Source organism: Ailuropoda melanoleuca, chromosome 1 (assembly GCF_002007445.2).
Source record: "Ailuropoda melanoleuca isolate Jingjing chromosome 1, ASM200744v2, whole genome shotgun sequence".
Taxonomy (NCBI): Eukaryota; Metazoa; Chordata; class Mammalia; order Carnivora; family Ursidae; genus Ailuropoda; species Ailuropoda melanoleuca.
The window spans coordinates 158,960,947-158,980,193 of record NC_048218.1 but is presented as its reverse complement, the minus strand read 5'-3'; the positions used below and the strand labels follow the sequence as shown (position 1 = coordinate 158,980,193).

Sequence of the window (19,247 nt, the reverse complement as noted above, 5' to 3'; positions counted from 1 at the left end):
CATATTATATGTTTCCATACACATGCAAAGTTCAGGTGATGGAAGTCTTTAGTGACAGAAAGCAGATAAGTGGTTGCCTTGGGGCTGAGTGTGGGAATAGGGACTGACTACAAAGGAGGGATCTCTGTAGAGTAATGGAAGTGAGCTAAAAATGGATTGTGGTGATGGTTGTACAACTCTGTCAGTTTACTAAAAATCACTGAATTGTACAGTTGAAACTGCTGAGCTTTATGATAAGCAAATTATGCCTCAATAAAGCTGTTAAAATCATATGAACAGTATAATTCCAAGTATATTAAAATTATATATGCCCACTCATACATGTAAAAAAGTTGTAATAATATAAACCAAAACTAATGTTTATTATCTATTGGTGACGGGATTATAAGTGATTTAATTTTCTTTGTGCATTTTATCTTTTTACACTATGTACAATGAAAATATTAAGCATTTAATCAGAAAAAGTAATTAAAATAATTTTTACAGAAGCACTGATGCACTTTTTAAGAGACTATTCCTTAAAACAAAGAAAACAACACATTCAATTTTTTTCAAATGAAAGATACTATACTTATTAACTCCTCATTTATCTAGTAATCAGACTTCCAAACTACCTGGGACCTAGGAGAAGAAACCCCAGTAGCCCCACAGCCTCGGTATTTTATTTTGCATCAGGAAATGAAACTACCTTCATGGTCTAAGTCTTCTGATTCAAAATTGCATGCAAAGTAAGGTTGATTTAATGGCTTCATTTATTGAGCATTTATTTTGTGTTAAATATTATGTCAGGCCCTTGACATATCTGAGTATCATTGAATCTTCAGGAAGTATAAACATCTCATTTTACAGATGAAGAAACCGAAGCTTACAAAAGTTAATCAACAGCTTCTATAATTAAAAAGTGGCAGAGCCCAAGATCTGAATCCTGAATCCATTATCTGAATTCTGAACTTACAATCTGAATCACTTTAGCAATATTTCTGAGGGGAAAGGGTTCTCAATAAGATTTGGGAAACCCTGTATACCTAACATTATTCCTCATTGGAAACTGATAATATACATGAACATATCAAAATATCAAAAAGTAAAGAAATTGTTTAATTTTGTTCAACTCTTTTGTTCAACTCAACTCAACTGTCTCAGACCAATTAACTATGAACATCCACCGCCTTTTACAATGTATCACCTATTAACAGTCCCACTGTACAGAGTCTGGGAATTATTCGAGCCCACTACTTGATGCAGCAAAAACTGCTATCAGCCAATATCTGATTTTATCTTCTTCCTAAATAAGAGAACCTCCATTTTATTTGAAGTGGCAATATGCCCAGCTCGAATGGATGTGGTCATAGGACCACAAAGACAGAAGGTACCAAGTCCCTAATGGCTTTTGAGCCTTATTTCATACTTAGAGTACCTACTTTCAGATATTTATATGTGAGAGAAATAATTTCTATCATGGTTAAACAACTATTATAATGGATTTTACTTTAAATGCAATTGAACTAAATCTAACACAACCATGGTCGTATAGCTCACCCCTTCATTTTCAAGATTATGAAAGATATATCAGAAGTAGCAAAAGGGAGGGAACGAGTTGCTTATAAATTCATATGGAATTAATCAATTAACTCTTGAGGGAAAAAGAGACATCATATTTACCAGCAATTACCTTTTTTTTTTTTTAAAGATTTTATTAATTTATTTGACAGAGAGAGAGGCAGCGAGAGAGGGAACACAAGCAGGGGGAGTGAGAGAGGGAGAAGCAGGCTTCCCGCTGAGCAGGGAGACCGATGCGGGGCTCGATCCCAGAACCCTGGGATCATGACCTGAGCTGAAGTCAGACGCTTAAAGATTGAGTCACCCAGGCGCCCCTACCAGCAATTATCTTGGGACTATTTAGTCATTATGATTTGGATTCAACAAGAAAATACTCAATTATTTTCAGAATATTTGGTAAATAAAACAAGGATACAGGTTGAACATTAAAATGTTAAACTTACAGAAAGCTATGAGTCATTGTCTTTGGAAAATAATATGGGTGGAATAAAATTCTGTGGTTCCTGATGATTATAGCTGAAAGAGGTATTATCTTATGCTCAACAAAAAAGAAGATATAAAGCAATGATTCCCAGAAATGTGTTCATTAAAACATTAGTTTCACAGGATGTTACCAGGTGTTTGGGGAAAAAATTAGGTTTTATAGTCAAATAGGTTTTAATAACTTGGAGTAAATGGAGTTTTACTACACATATCTGTCCTGTATGTATCCAAGAGGGAGGTGTCAGATATAACACTTTCAAAACCAGTTTGATCAAGGAACATTTATTTTCTTCATGTATCTCAAATATTCCAAAACAGAACACCAGTTTGAGAAACAATAGCATAACAAATACTATAGTATAAATGTTAAGAATTTTTTTGGTAAATGTTGTAACCTTCTAATAATTGTACACAGACATATCTTTTCATTTTCTCCTTTTTTTTGAACTGTTCTCTAAATGGATGGTCCTATTTTTAAAAGTTCCAAACTTCTTTGTAAGAAACTCAAACTTCGTAATTATACATCAGAACCCTGGTTTGACATTGTAGGAACAGAATTCAGTAGAAGGCAATACACTGGATTTCAACTAGGAATTTTCAAACAAACCAATAAAAGAAATTTTATATAGAATTTGCTAAAAACCAGAACTGTCTCTCAAAGAAAGTTGAGGCTGCAGCGAAGTACAACTGGAGAGGGCATCATTTACATTGCATAGAGCAGTGCTGTACAATAAACCTTTCTGTGACGAAGAAAACACTCCATATCTGTGACATTCAAGGTGGCACCAGCCAGATGTGGCTACTGAACAGTTGAAATGTGACTGAAAATGAGGAACTAAATACTTAAGTTTTACTCAGTTTTAATTAATTCAAATTTAAATAACCCTACGTAGCTGTGGCTAACAAATTGGACAGTGCAGGTCAAGAATTAAGGCCCAGAGAGTTTCACTGCAATGTGATAGGTGTCCCTTACGTTGTGCAACATACAGGCTTCACTTTTGGGAGAAAAATGAGGGATCTCTTAGGTCTGTAGCAAAAACTCTCATAATTTCAGTGAGACATTACAAAAGTCCAGTGCCTATACTCAGTAAAGCAGCATCTAACAAACTTAACACCTGACAAAGGAAACGATACTGTTTAATACATAAGCTGAATGTCCTTATAAGTTATTTACTTCAGATTTTACAATTTTTAGTTTGAATACATTACCGGAATAGGCTGAAAATTAGTCTCCAAAATTCCATAAAACTTTACCGTTTCAATTTTTTAAATTATTTTATTATTTTTACTATTTGTTGCACATGACTTTTTGGTTTTAAAGTTTATAGAAGTAAGGTTTGTAAGGAAAATAATTTGAAAAAAAGGAACAAACAAATTCTTCAGACCTTTAGGATATGTACCTTCAATTCTAGAAGGCAAAATTGGCCTAAAAATGCAAATCCCAAAATGAATTTTCTATTGACGAAAATTCTGTCAAATACAACCTAAAGCATATGAGCCCATATACCTTTCAAATCAAAGAAAAAATTATGTAATAGTTATATTTTATATATCTAATGAAAGAAAAGGACTCGTTTGCTTTAATCACTTACATGTAATATTCATGTTCAAACCTGTTTTTTCCTTGTAAGTACTGAATAAAACAGCATGCAATAAACATGATATTAACATTTTATTTGGACTTACTTAATCATATCTTCATTCAGCTTCTCTTGAGACTGAGTACAGTTCTGGTAATTTGCTGTAAAACAGTGTTTTAAATTATGAAAGCAATTAATTTATAATTGGCCACACCGTTTCATACATAGCCCTCAAAATCAAATATAATACATTCTCAAGAATATGGACTTAATATCTTAGATTTATAATAATTTTAACTTTCTATTCTTTAAGCTAAAATTTGAAACAGTTATCTCTGTTCTCAAAAAGAACCCATGCAATGTGAAAATTACAAGGAAATATTAACCACGTAGCTCATACCTGGAAAAAAATTCTTTAGGACATCTCTGAATCCAGGAAACAGTTGTGTAAGTAATAGTAATAGAACTCACTTTTCCTGCTGAGATTATGCATTTAGAATTCAGTTTGAGATACCCCAGGGAATAATTTAGAAAGTCCAAGAAAAGCAAGAACACGTAGGAAAGTTCTACAAGTAACAGTCATAGCAAAAATTTAAGTGAAGCTCATTGAAATATGTTGGGTATAACAAGGACAGCAACATAATAAAACAGTATTTAAAATAATCTTTGGGTTGTAAGTTTTATATGTAAACTTTTCTATATATCTTCTACTAAAAAATATACCACACATGAGTTATTATATCAAGGTCATGATTTCACAAGCAGCACAAAACAGTGGTCAGTGTCCACTATCATAATTTGCTTTCTTAAACCTCTATAATAAACTTTTTTTCCCAGATTTATTTATTTATTTTAGATAGAAAGAGTGAGTGCAAGCAGAGTGAGAGAGAGAATCTCAAGCAGACTCCATGCTCACTGTGGAGCCTGATACGGGGCTCCACCTCATGACCCTGAGATTATGACCTGAGCCTAAATCAAGCATTGGGTGCTTAACTGACTGAGCCACCCAGGTACCCCAAAACCACTATAATGAACATTTGAAATGAATTCTGACACCTTGTTTATTCTTTCACATAACCACAACAAAATCACATATGATAATGTCTACGATATTTATTTATATGCAAACAATTTTTCCCTTATTCCATTTATGGAATTATGGTAGGAAAAAGTTTTAAAGCAGTTTATTCCATATATTACAATTAACACAGAAGTACTAAACTGTAGTGGAAAGTTTTAATGAGATTAACTGAGCTAATAAAGAAAATAAACATTGTTTCCAAAAATGGTACCTAAAAATCACATAAAAATGGCATATTCTCATTTTGGAGATTACATTAACAGAGGTAGTATGTGCAAAAGTTTAGTGCTGGCACAAAAATGAGCCCCTGATCAGTGACAGCTAATATTCATATTTCCATTTTAGAAGCAAATAATCCTCCTCTACATTTCTCCAGAAAATCAATGCTAAGTCGAAGGTGTATTATTTGATGTCCTCACTTCTCTTTAATAATATGTCATGATAAATCAATAATATCGATGTATTTATCTAAACCTTTATCAAACCTTTTTACATGCTCTCCACACTTGGGAGACTACATAATGAAACTCAAAAAACCTGGAGAAGCCTTAAACAAAATCAAAAATTAAAATTCAAAGCAATATCAGTTGCTATGTACTGCCCATCCTATCTAAAGCTGGTAAGAGAATCAATTATAGAGCAGCTCTAGAAAAAGGAATGGTCCCAAGCATAGTGACTTAGGTTGCTAGGTTTTTTCTTCCCTCCTTCTTTCACTCATTAATTTGAAGAGAGGGGCACAGTTGGCAGTCAATAAATATTTACTCAGTGAATTAGTGGCTCCATTTGTTTAATAAACAGAATATCATCCATAATTTACTTTCTATCATTAAAATATTAAAAATTAGTAACTCTGTAGACAGGAGATTGTCACATGAAAGGACCTACAGGTGGAAGTGATGGATTTATTCTGCTCATACAAGACTGGGACACTTGAAATATCAGCCTTCAGATGGAAAACAAGAGGATATAAATTAGTATTTAAAGTTAAATAGGACACAGAGTGGGGTATGGCATATAAAGCTAGGCTTATGTCTAAAAGACAATACAGGTTTTTTAAAAAAATTATTATTATTATTTTTTTAATGTTTTTTTAATATATTATGTTAGTCACCGTACAGTACAACCCGGTTTCCGATGTAAAGTTCGATGATTCATTAGTTGCGTATAACACCCAGTGCACCATGCAATACATGCCCTCCTTTACTACCCATCACCGGTCTATCCCATTCCCCCACACCCCTCCCCACTGAAGCCCTCAGTTTGTTTCTCAGAGTCCATAGTCTCTCATGCTTCATTCCCCCCTCTGATTACCCCCCTTTCTTTATCCCTTTCTTCCTCTACTGATCTTCCTAGTTCTTATGTTCCATAGATGAGAGAAATCATATGATAATTCTCTTTCTCTGCTTGACTCATTTCACTTAGCATTTTCTCCTCCAGTGCCATCCATGTTGCAGCAAATGTTGAGAATTTGTTCTTTCTGATAGCTGAGTAATATTCCATTGTATATATGGACCACAACTTTTTTTTTATGATTTTTTATTATATTATGTTAGTCACCATACATTACATCCCCGGTTTCCGATGTAAAGTTCGATGATTCATTAGTTGCGTATAACACCCAGTGCACCATGCAATACATGCCCTCCTTACTACCCATCACCGGTCTATCCCATTCTCCCACCCCCCTCCCCTCTGGGGCCCTCAGTTTGTTTCTCATAGTCCATACTCTCTCATGTTTCATTCCCCCTTCTGATTACCCCTCTTCTTTATCCCTTTCTTCCCCTACCGATCATCCTAATTCTTATGTTCCATAGATGAGAGAAATCATATGATAATTGCCTTTCTCTACTTGACTTATTTCACTTAGCATTATGTCCTCCAATGCCGTCCATGTTGCAGCAAATGTTGAGAATTCGTTCTTTCTGATAGCTGAGTAATAATCCATTATATATATGGACCACAGCTTCTTAATCCAGTCATCTGTTGAAGGGCATCTAGGCTCCTTCCACGATTTAGCTATTGTGGACATTGCTGCTATGAACATTGGGGTGCATATGGCCCTTCTCTTCACTACGTCTGTATCTTTGGGGCAAACACCCAGTAGTGCAATGGCTGGATCATAGGGTAGCTCAATTTTTAACTTTTTAAGGGACCTCCAAACTGTTTTACAGAGCGGCTGTACCAACTTGCATTCCCACCAACAATGTAGGAGGGTCCCCTTTCTCCACATCCTCTCCAGCAATTGTTGTTTCTTGCCTTGTCTATTTTTGCCATTCTAACTGGCATAAGGTGGTATCTCAGTGTGGTTTTGATTTGAATTTCCCTGATGGCTAATGATTTTGAACATTTTTTCATGTGTCTGTTAGCCATTTGTATGTCTTCATTGGAAAAGTGTCTGTTCATATCTTCTGCCCATTTTTTTATTTGTTTTTCTCATGTATTGAGTTTGAGAAGTTCTTTGTAGATCTTAGATACCAGTCTTTCATCTGTGGTGTATNTTGTGGTTGAGTTCCAATTTCAGAGTGTTGTGGTCTGAGAATATGCACGGGATAATTTCAATCTTTTGGTATTGGTTGAGACCTGTTTTGTGTCCCAGAACATGGCCAATCTTGAGAATGTTCCATGGGCATTAGAATAGAATGAGTATTCTTTGGTTCTGGGGTGTAGTGTTCTATATATATATCTATGAGCTCTAACTCATCAAGTATGGCATTCAAAGCCTTTGATTCTTTGCTTAGTTTTTTTCCAGGGCGGTCTGTCTGTTTCTGATAGTGGGGTGTTGAGGTACCCTACTATTAATGTATTTTTATCTATATGTCTCTTTATTCTGGTTAAGAGTTGGCTTGTGTATCTTGCTGCTCCCCTGCTGGGGGCATATATATTTATAATTGTCATATCCACTTGTTGGATACATCATTTAAGAATAATATAGTGCCCTTCTGTGTCTCTAACTATAATCTTTAGTTTAAAATCCAATCTATCTGATATGAGAATTGCTACCCCAGCTTTCTTTTGAAGTCCATTTGCATGAAAGATGGTACTCCATCCCTTTACTTTCAGTCTGAATGTATCTTTGGGTTCAAAATGAGTCTCTTGTAGACAGCATATGGATGGGTCATGTCTTTTTATACAATCTGCAACCCAGTGGTGTTTTACGGGAGCATTTAAGCCATTCACATTGAGAATGAATACTGAGAGATAGAATTTTAATGATGCCATGTTGCCAGTAAAGTCTTTTTTGTATCGGTTGTGACTTTCTGATCTGTGTCACTCTTGGGGCCTTTTTACCTTATTAGAACCCCCCTTAATATCTCCTGTAGGGCTGGTTTCGTGGTTACAAAATTGGTTAATGACTGGCGATTCTGGAATGTCTTTATTTCTCCATCAATTCTGAATGACAGCCTTGCTGGATAAAGGATCCTTGGCTGCATGTTTTTCTCTGAAAGAGCTTTAAAAATGCCCCCCCAACGCTTTCTTTCATTCCAGGTCTGTGTAGAGAGGTCTGGCGTAATTCTGATACCTTTGCCTTGGTACATGAGAATTTCTTTGCCCTGGCCGCTTTCAATACTGTATCCTTGGATCTAATATTTGCTAATTATTATTATTATTACTATGACGTGACGTGGCATAGGTTTGTCATGGTTGAGCTTGGGAAGGGTCCTTTCTGCCTCTTGGACATGAATGTTTGTTTCCCTCACTAGATTACGGAAATTTTCAGCTACAATTTGTTCAAATATCTCTTCTAGACCTCTGTTTTTCTCCACCCCCTCAGGGATGCCGATGATTCTGACATTGGATGTCTCATTGAGTCAGTAATCTCCCGTAACCTACATTCGTGGGCATGGATTTTTTTAAGTCCAGCTTCTATTTTCGTTTTTTCTTCTACTAACCCATCCTCCAATTCTCTAATACATTCCTTTGCCTCATTTACCCTGGCTGTCAGAGCCTCTTGTTTTGACTGCATTTGGCTCATAGAATTTTTTAATTCCCGCCAGATTCGCTCTCATTTCCACCCTTAGAGATTCTATATTCTCATTGACATTTTTGTTAATACTTTTTTCAAGTCTACACATCATCTTGACCATTGTTACTCTGAATTCCCTTTCTTTTCTTTTTTTTTTTTTAAAGATTTTATTTATTTATTCGACAGAGAGAGAGACAGCCAGCGAGAGAGGGAACACAAGCACGGGGAGTGGGAGAGGAAGAAGCAGGCTCAAGCGGAGGAGCCTGAGGTGGGGCTCGATCCCATAATGCCTGGATCACGCCCTGAGCCGAAGGCAGACGCTTAACTGCTGTGCCACCCAGGCGCCCCACTGTGCCACCCAGGCACCCCTGAATTCCCTTTCTAATAATTTGGTTACATCCATATCCATTAGTTCTGTGGCAGAGGCCACAGACTCATTGTCTTTTCTTTGCTGGTGGGGACTTCTCCTTTTCGTCATTCTGATGAGGAGAGGTTGCAGGTTGTCCAGAGCCCAAATTATTGACCAGGACCCAGGCTGTGCACCCTTGTTTTATAGGGATCTTAGGTGTGGGCTTCTTCTTTAAAGATTTTATTTATTTATGTGGCAGAGAGACAACCAGTGAGAGAGGGAACACAAGCAGGGTAGTGGGAGAGGAAGAAGCAGGTTCCCAGCGGAGGAGCCCGATGAGGGTCTCCCTTCTGGAACGCCGGGATCATGCCCTGAGAAGAAGACAGGCACTTAATGACTGCGCCACCCAGGCACCCGGGGATGTGGGCTTCTTGATTTTTCAGCCTGCCTTCTGGGGGAGGGGCCTGCCGCGCTGATACTCAGGCAACCCTATTTGGGTAAAGTCTCCGTGTCCCCTGCCAGGGGGAATGGGGATGGGCACACTGTGAGCCGGTATTTCCAGGCTTTCTTCTCTGGCGGCTTTCCCTGGCAGTTTGCTGTGCCTCTTCTGAGAGAGCAGCAGTGGCTGAATCTCAGCCTCTGTCTCAGAAAAGAGGGATCATGGACCATTCTCCACTTATGTTCTGGCCACTTTAGCTCTGTTTCTGTTGGTGCTGCTCAACCCTGCAGCGTCCTGGGATGTGTGCCCCACACCCGGAGTCCCAGCCCTCACTTCCAGGGCCGGCGTGTCTCTGTCCTTTGTGTTTCTAATGCCGCCAGCCGCCCTGCGCGCGCTCCCGGAGCTCCTGGTCTCAGTCTGGATCCAGTGAGCACACTGGAGTTTCATGAGAAGACTGGTGGCGCACTCCCCGCTCACGGTCCCAGTCTGTTTTCTCGCAGGTGCCGGTCAGAGAGTCCGCCCGCTCCCCGTGCAGGTGGCTACCGCTTCCTGGAGCCCGAACATGGCGGCTCCCTCCCCCTTCTGTTTATCTTCCAATATCTGTGCGCGGTTTCACGGCTCCCCGCTTCGTACCTCAATACTCAGCACTGGAGATGTTAATTTGTAGAGATCCAGATGTATCTTCCTGTGTCTCAGGCTGATTCCGTGGATGTTCAGGCTGGTCTGGTTCCTATCCAGCTCGACTCAGGGGACCGGCTGAAAAACAGGTCCCCTACTCCTCCTCCATCTTAACTCCCTCCCCTTAAAAAAATTATTAAATTCAATTTAATTAACATATAGTTTATTATTTTCAGGGGTAGAATTTAGAGATTCATCAGTTGCATATAACACCCAGTGCTCATTACATCAAGGTCCCTCCCTTAATGCCCATCACGCAGTTTCCCCATCCCCCCGACCCACCTCCCCTCCAGCAACCCTCGCTTGTTTCCTATAGTTAAGAGTCTCTATGGGTTGTTTCCCTCTCTGTTTTTGTCTTACTTTATTTTTCCTTCCCTTCTCCTATGTTCATCTGTTTTGTTTCTTAAACTGCAATATGAGTGAAATCAGATGGTTTTTGTCTTTCTCTGACTGACTTATTTCACTTGGCATAATATCCTCTAGTTCCATCCACGTCATTGCAAATGGCACGATTTCATTCTTTTTGATGGCTGAGTAATAGTCCTAAATATCTATATCTATATCAATATGCCACTTCCTCTTTATCCATTCGTCTGTTGCTGGACATCTGGGCTTTTTCCATAGTTTGGCTATGTGGACATTACTGCTATAAACACCCTTTGAATCAGCACTTTTGTATCCTTTGAATAAATAAATACCTAGTAGTGCAATTGCTGGGCTGTAGGGTGGCTCTATTTTTAACTTTTTGAGGAACCTCCATACTCTTTTCCACAGTGGCTGTATCAGGTTGCATTCCCATCAACAGTGTAAGAGGGTTCCAATTTCCTCCCCATTCTCACTAACACCTGTTGTTTCCTGAGTTGTTAATTTTAGCCATTCTGACGAGTTTGAGGTGGTCTCATTAGGGCTTTGACTAGCATTTCCCTGATGCCAAGTGATGTTGAGCATCTTTTCATGTCTGTTGGTCATCTGCATGTCTTCTTTGGAGAAATGTCTGTTCATGTCTTCTGCCCACTTCTTGACCAGATTTTTTGGTTTTTGGGTGTTGAGTCTGGTAAGTTCTTTATATATAGATTTTGGAGACTAGCCCTTTATCTGATATGTCAATTTTGAGTATCTTCTCCCATTCTGTAGGTTGCCTTTGGGTTTTGTTGATTGTTTCTTTTTCTGTGCAAAAGCTTTTCACCCTGATGAAGTCCCAATAGTCCATTTTTACTTTTGTTTTCCTTGCTTCTGGAGACATGTCTAGCAAGAAGTTGCTGTGGCTGAGATCAAAGAGGTTGCTGCCTGTTTTCTCCTCCAGGGTTTTGATGGATTCATCTCACATTTAGGTCTTTCATCCTTTTTGAGCTTATTTTCATGTGGTATAAGAAAGTACATAATATAATAAAATAAAATTAAAAAAAATAAATAAATAAAAATAAAAATAAAAAAGAGTTCAGTAGCATATAAATTTGGGAAATACCTTAGGTTTGATTTACTGTATTGATGGCTCTGGGAGTTTCTATAGGAAAAAAATCTATTAAAAAAAAAAAAAAGAAAGTGGTCCAATTTCATTCTTCAGCATGTGGCTGTCCAATTTTCCCAACACCATTTGTTGAAGAGACTGTCTTTTTTACATTGGATATTCTTTCCTGCTTTGCCAAAGGTTAGTTGACCAGAGTTGAGGGTCCATTTCTGGGTTCTCTATTCTGTTCCATTGATCTATGCATCTGTTTTTGTGCCAGTGCCATACTGTCTTGATGTTTACAGCTTTGTAATACAGCTTGAAGTCTGGAATTGTGATGCCTCCAGGTTTGGTTTTCTTTTTTAACATTACACTGGTTATTTGGGTTTTTTTTTCTGGATCCATACAAATTTTAGGATTGTTTGTTCCAGGTCTGTGAAAAATGCTGGTGGTATTTTGATAGGGATTGCACTGAAGTGTAGATTACTTCAGGTAGCATAGACATTTGAGTAATATTTGTTCTTCCAATCCATGAGCATGGAATATTTTTCCATTTCTTTATGTCTTCCTCAATTTCTTTCATAAGTATGCTACAGCTTTTAGAGTACAGATCTTTTACTTCTTCGGTTAGTTTTATTCCTATGTATCTTATGGTTTTTGGTGCAATTGTAAATGGGATCGATTCCTTAATTTCTTTTTCTGGTGCTTGTTAGTGTACAGAAATGCAACAGACTTTTGTGCACTGATTTTATATCTTGTGACTTTGCTGAATTCCTTTATCAGTTCTACAAATTTTTTGGTGGAGTCTTTCTGGTTTTCTACATAGAGTATCATGTTATCTGAAAAGAGTGAAAGTTTGACTTCTTCTTTGCTGATCTGGATGCTTTTTATTTATTTTTTTGTTTAAGGCTAGGACTTCCAGTACTATATGGAACAACAGTGGTGAGAGTGGACCATCCCAAGACAGTCCAGGTTTTAATAACACATTTATCTCAGTCATAATAAATAGCTATAAGGATGCTTTCTACTGTGTAATTTGGATAAAAACATATAAAATCAGGGAATTACTAATATTTGTAATATCCATCAGATAAAGAAAGACTATGGATACTCAGCATGTTAGTGCATAGAATGGCTGGATTTACATCTAAAGAATGTTACCTTTAAGGACATGATCCTGAAATAGGATACTACAAAGGTAATGATATATGAAGGACATTTATAATTATGGGAAGACAGAACCCCTTTTTCCCCCCACACCTGATTGTTAGGTTTCCCTCCTATCTTTATTCAGGATTTTTGTCTCTAGTACCATAATTTTCTGTATATTCATTTTGGCTTCCTTTCTGTATTATGTTCTACAATGCCATGCATGTCTATATACTATTAACAAAACTCTAAGCAGCTGAGAGATTTTGTCATTCTTGCCTTCTCCTTTTTAAAGGGTGAATTATAGATTACTGCCCAGGAATGGCCCAAGCCTTTGGTTAAATCATGATATAATCACCACTTCTGATGAAAATTATTTAATTTCCTAGAGAGAAAAGTTGAGGTACACTCAGTATGAGATGATTTTTATATACCATGAGCAGTTCACTCCTGGGTCTCCAGCCTACTGACCCACCCTGAAGATTTTGGACACGTCAGCTTCCATAATGGCATGAGCCAATTCTTTAAGATAAATTTTTTTCTGTCTCTATCTCTATACACACACACACACACACACACACACACACACACACACACTCACATCTTATTGATTTGTTTCTTTAACAAATGTTAATACAAATTTTGGTTCTTCAGTCCCTGGCAATATAGAAGAATAAATGACTAATATAGATATTATGTAGATACTGCTTGATAACACAAAAATCTGTATTATGAGCTGTTTTATTTAATGCTTTTGATTCCCCAGAAATACAGAAAAGTAAATATTGTACTCACTTGTGTTGGTTTTGCCTAGACATGCACTAATAAGGTCATCACTCATTTCTCCTAAAATCAGTGACATTAGAGGAAGACAGGCTCCATTTACCAGTGATGCCAGTAATCCCAAGATCATGAGTGTGATGTCCAGTCCATCAGCAAAACGGAACTGAGAAAAACAAAACATGGTGGCATTATAGCCATAAAACACAAAACTAAAATGAACCTACAGTTTTTGCCATCAAGTAAATATTATTTGATAAATTAAGAGACTAAATAAATGTATAAAATCATGGAAAAGTATTTATAAATAAAGTAAAAATAAATCCCTGATCTTAAAGACTTACAGTGTATTTTGAAGAACTGTTGAAAAATATAAGTAGAAAAATCAGTACAAATTATACATTTGCAATAACATCCATGACACAGGTCAGATCAGATGTGGGTATGAATTAGGTTGATTCTGGAATAAATTAATATATTTTGAAAAATTGCATTGACAGTATCTTGGCCTATGGACAGCTGAACTTCAGACTCTCAATTCCTTAGGCTTATCAGCATCATAGCAATGATACAACTAAGTGCAGTGAACAGTAATCATGTAGTAAAAATTAGTTCATCAAATGTAATAAATTATATTTTTCATTATTATTTTAAATTACTTGGATTTTTTTCTACCCAGGACAACATCTAATCTTTAATTAAGGGTCTGTAATAATTTGCAAGGCTGTTTAGAAAATAACTGAAAGCCAAATACTGATTGCTTTATATTCTATTCTATAGCAGATCCCAACAATGCTATTCCAAAACAAAAACATGAACAAAACTTGAAAATGTGGGTTATTTATCTTACTGAGAAGTCAAGATAAAATGTATAATGGTACTGAAACGAAATTAGATTTGTATAACAGCAGGAGGAACTTAGTACATATTATGAGTAAAGACTGGAAAAATTTAATGCTTTTTCATTTATTCATGTGATTGCTAATAAATATTTATGAAGTAATTGCCAGAGTATTGTACTTGGTATTCCAGATGATAAGAGGGTATCTGCTTCTCCACCTTTCCCCAGAATAGTGTGCTATCTCTTTGATAAAGTTTGTCATGTTCTGCTACGTCCCATGTTTTTTAGAATTTGACTTCTGAAAAATGAGGTATTATTTCATGTGAACTTCTAATGAACCGACAGCCAGGCTGACACAGAGATTAGAGTAGGTAGAGGAGTTGTTTTGGGAACACATTCCTGAAAATGCTCCTTAAACATAATCCTAAAGAAATGTGCTCATATACTTTTTTATGTATAGGTTTTACAAAACATTCAGATAATTATTTTCTATTTCAAGAGAATTTATACACTTTAAAAATAACAAAGCAACTTATATCAATGCATTCTCATTAGGAAATACTGAAATATAAACATAAAATAGTAAAAATCACTCATAATTCCCCACCTCTTAGAAATAGACTCTGATAACATTTATGCCTCATATACACATACACACTTTTTTTTTGTTTTTTTTTTTTTGCAAAATTGGGATCATTGTATAAGTACTGTGTTTCTTTTCTTATTACTATTATGGGACTGTTGCATTGATTATATTTTTTCCTATTGGAGATAATATATTGATTAATTACTTTTTAAATTTCCCTTTACCCCTCAATAGATATATACTATCAATCATTTTATGTACTATTGACAATTTCCTAAAATTTTTGGATACACATACTTTCTAATTGATTTCACTTACTATCTCAATAGGTCCAACAACTTGTTTTCTTACTTTGGGAAGTTCTTGTGGTTTCCTGGAAAATAAATGTTGAAGATGGAAAGATTACAATGTAAATATAATTTGCAAAATTTTCTGATTAAAATTGTTTTGAAGTATCAAACTTAACTCTTAGCAAATCTGTATCAACACTGAAATGTTAAAAACACACTTAATGATACACAGTACAAATATTTTTATTATAATCAACGGGAAAGTAAGTTGTCACTGGCTGTATCTACATCAGTTAGGGTAGCAACTGAAGGCATACCTCTGAAGTAGAATTTTTTAAATTGTGGTAAAATACATGTAACATAGAATTCACCATCTTAACTAATTTTAAGTGTATAGTTCGTTGGTATTAAGTACATTCATATTGTGCTACCATCACCACCATCCATCCATAGAACTCTTCATCTTGAAAAACTGGCTCTGTACCCTTTAAACAGTAATCCTCCTTCTTCTCTCTTGCCTTCAGCTTCAGGAAACTATCATTCTGTTTTCTATCTCTGTGAATCTGACTACCTTAGCTGTCTCATGTAAGTGGAACCATAAAGTATTTTGTTCTTTTCTGTTGGGTTTATTTCACTTAGCATAGTATCTTCAATGTTCAGCTATGTTGCAGGGCATGTCAGAAGTTTTGTCCTTTTTAAGGCTCATTATTACTCCACTGTATATACATACCACTTTTGTTTATCCATCCATTCATTCATCACTCAATGAACACTTCAGAGTGTTCCCACATTTTGGCTACTGTGAGTAATGCTGCTATTAATATGGGTATATAAATATCTTTTCAAGTCCCTGCTTTCAATTATTTTGAGTATACGGGAATTGTCAGATCACATGATAATTCCATTTTTAATTTTTTGAGGAACCATCATACTGTTTTCCACAGCAGCCGCACCATTTCATATGCCTATCAACCATGGACATGGTTTCTCTACGTCATCACAACCACTTGCTATTTTCTATTTTATTTTAATAGCATCCACCTTAATGGGTATAAGGTGGTGGATTGGAATTTTTAAGCTTTTGTAACCAATTGCTCAAAAGCAACTGTAAACTTTAAATGAAAGAAGTCCTAGTAAGTATACATTAAGTAAATATACTGTGAATTTTGTCCACCACTGAAAATTTCATTTCTTAGCTCACATTTCAAGAAAGTCCAGATGAAAAATGTAAATTGTATTCACTGATTTCAGGGAAATCTGTCAATTAAATACACACACACACACCATTCTTTTTTGTTTGTATTTTGTTATCCCTATGTCTTATGGGTGTACATTTAAAAATTTTTAAATTCAATTCAATTTAGTTAACATATAGTGTATTATTAGTTTCAAGGGTAGAATTCACTGATTCATCAGTTGCATATAACACCCAGTGCTCATTACATCAAGGGCCCTCCCTTAATGTCCATCACCCAGTTACCCCATCCTCCCACCCATTTCCCCTCCAACAACCCTCAGTTTGTTTCCTATAGTTAAGAATCTCTGGGGTGCCTGGGTGCTCAGATGGTTAAGCTTCTGCCTTCAGCTCAGGTCATGATCTCCAGGTCCTGGAATCAAGCCCTGCATAGGGCTCCCAGCTCGGCAGGGAGTCTGCTTCTCCCTCTCCCTCTGCCTCTCCCCTTGCTCATTATCTCTCTCTGTATCTTTCTGTCTCATATGAATAAATAAAATCTTAAAAAAACCTATTAAAATAGAGTCTCTATGGGCTACCTCTCTCTCTCTGTTTTTGTCTTATTTTATTTTCCTTCCCTTCCCCCATCTAAAAGTTGTTTCTTAAATTCTACCTATGAGTGAAATCAGATGATATTTGTCTTTCTCAGACTGACTTATTTCACTTGGCATAACACCCTCTAGTTCCATCCACGTCATTGCAAAAGGCACGATTTCATTCTTTTTGATGGCTGAATAATATTCCAGTGTGTGTGTGTGTGTGTGTGTGTGTGTGTGTGTGTGTGTGTGTGTGTATCACTTCATCTTTATCCATTCATCTGTTGCTGGACATCTGGGCTATTTCCATAGTTTGGCTATTGTGGACATTACTGCTATAAACACTGGGGTGCATGTACCCCTTGGAATCAGCACTTTTGTATCCTTTGGATAAATAAATACCTAGCAGTGCAATTGCTGGGCCATAGGGCAGCTCTATTTTTAACTTTTTGAGGAACTGCCATACTGTTTTCCACATTGGCTGCACCAGTTTGCATTCCCACCAACAGCACAAACACGAAAGATTCTTAAACATTAATGGAAGACTGGAGGTCATCAGATTAAGTTTTCTAAAAAAGACACCACAGAAAGATGAACTTCTGACTCGTCTCTCCAGCTTTATCACATATTGTTCTGTCAGCTTTGATAAATGACAAGTCACTTAATTTTATTCCCTCTGAGGTTAATAATTTACTTAAGTACTGAGCAAATCTGCTCTGAGATGTTTCATAGATGACAAGTGCTTCAAGATTGTATAGCCCTTCCATTATTCCAAATGATGATTTTAAAGTTTTTTATTTTATTATTTAAGTAATCTCTACACCTGATGTGGCACTTGAACTCACGACCCCTGAGATGTATGCTCCTCCAACTGAGCCAGCCATGTGTCCCCCAAATGCTGATTTTAAAGAGTAAGACTCAGTATGCTCTCTTTTGATAAATTTTGTTTCAGGGAAACATTTCTGTCACCCATTGACCTTTATGAAAAGCCTTGGAAGGAGGGCTCAGGTGGTCTTTTGAAAGTCTCTCTTCTATCAGAGTTGAGAGTAGAGAAGAGTACATGGGCAGATACAGTGGGAACTCCCTTTCTGGCTATTTGCAGCCCTGCATTAATGAAACAGGCGATCAAAAGGGGTCTCTTGAATTTTCCAGTTTATATAACTAAATGTAACACAATTATTATAGTAAAAGTGAAACTAAAATAGACTTTAAGCCATCTCAATTTTAAATCTTTAAATTAACGGATTATAGGTATAGAAAATTTTTATAACATACACACATACATATATACACAGACATCCATTTAGTGAAAAAATGATCAGAATCCAGTATTTTCTTTCATTAACTGTACCACATGGAATAAATGTTCCATAGAGAATTGAATTGAAAATATTCAGGTATTTCTCCTCTCATATTGGTAAGGTACAAGAAATTCAAAAGAGAGATCTGAAGAACTAAAAGTACTAAATCAATAAATCCTATAGCTATTACACTTCCTAAAGTTACTTTTAAGCCAGTTGTAACAGTGATTAAGATGAGGTCCAGAAAAATGCAAAAAGCACTGTATTTTTGGAAAAAAAATTATAAACATTTTTGCTACAGCTTTGAAAAGGATAAGGTATACTTGAAGTTGCAGAACATTTTTTGTAGAATTTAGGCAAAGCTTACCCATTTCGCTGATAATTTTCTTGCATCTCTTCAGCTCTTTCAGAATTTGCCATCATATTTACAATTCAATTCTTCTGAAATATTAAGAAATATATCATGACTGTGTAAATGTCATCATGTAGTTGATATAAAGCATTCTTTACATCCCTAAGAGCTTCTGAAAAAGTATGCTACTGAGTTTCACCTTGTCTTTCTACTCTGCACTCTAAATGAAGTTTCTGGTTAGGAAGCTCATTTTTTAGATGTTATCATTGAATTTATAATTTTGTTTCTTCATTCTGGGCTTAGATTTGGAGCTAATAAAAATTCTAGAAATGAAATAAAAGGAAAGCCAGATTCCATGGACAATGCATGTTTTTTCAGGACACTGGATTTTATTCCTGTTCTGCCACTGATTTGATTGTAATTGATGAAACTTAAACTTCTCATGCTTAGTTTTCTCTATAAAAAGTTGACGCAATAGTTTCTGTTAGTCAGCAGTTTGAGCGAGTAGGGCTTTCTAATTTACCAAATATAAGCAAGTCAGAGCTTCTATCATGTATAAATAGCTGTCAAAAAAGTAGAATATTTTGAAAACCCATTGAT

The 19,247-nt window shown here is 36.3% G+C and overlaps 1 protein-coding gene across 1 annotated transcript in view; it reads right to left on the bottom strand.

Annotated features, from left to right (window-relative positions):
- The window catches only part of ABCB5 (ATP binding cassette subfamily B member 5), a 139,550-nt gene extending 120,835 nt beyond the window's left edge, over nucleotides 1–18,715 (bottom strand). The window contains exons 1-4 of the mRNA XM_034653248.1: nucleotides 18,663–18,715; nucleotides 15,256–15,310; nucleotides 13,526–13,676; nucleotides 3,730–3,784 (exon numbers count right to left, since the gene is read on the bottom strand). Coding sequence (XP_034509139.1) covers nucleotides 3,730–3,784; nucleotides 13,526–13,676; nucleotides 15,256–15,310; nucleotides 18,663–18,715 — 314 coding nt within the window. The remainder of the gene's footprint in view (nucleotides 1–3,729; nucleotides 3,785–13,525; nucleotides 13,677–15,255; nucleotides 15,311–18,662) is intronic.
- Between the last annotated feature and the right edge of the window lie 532 nt (nucleotides 18,716–19,247).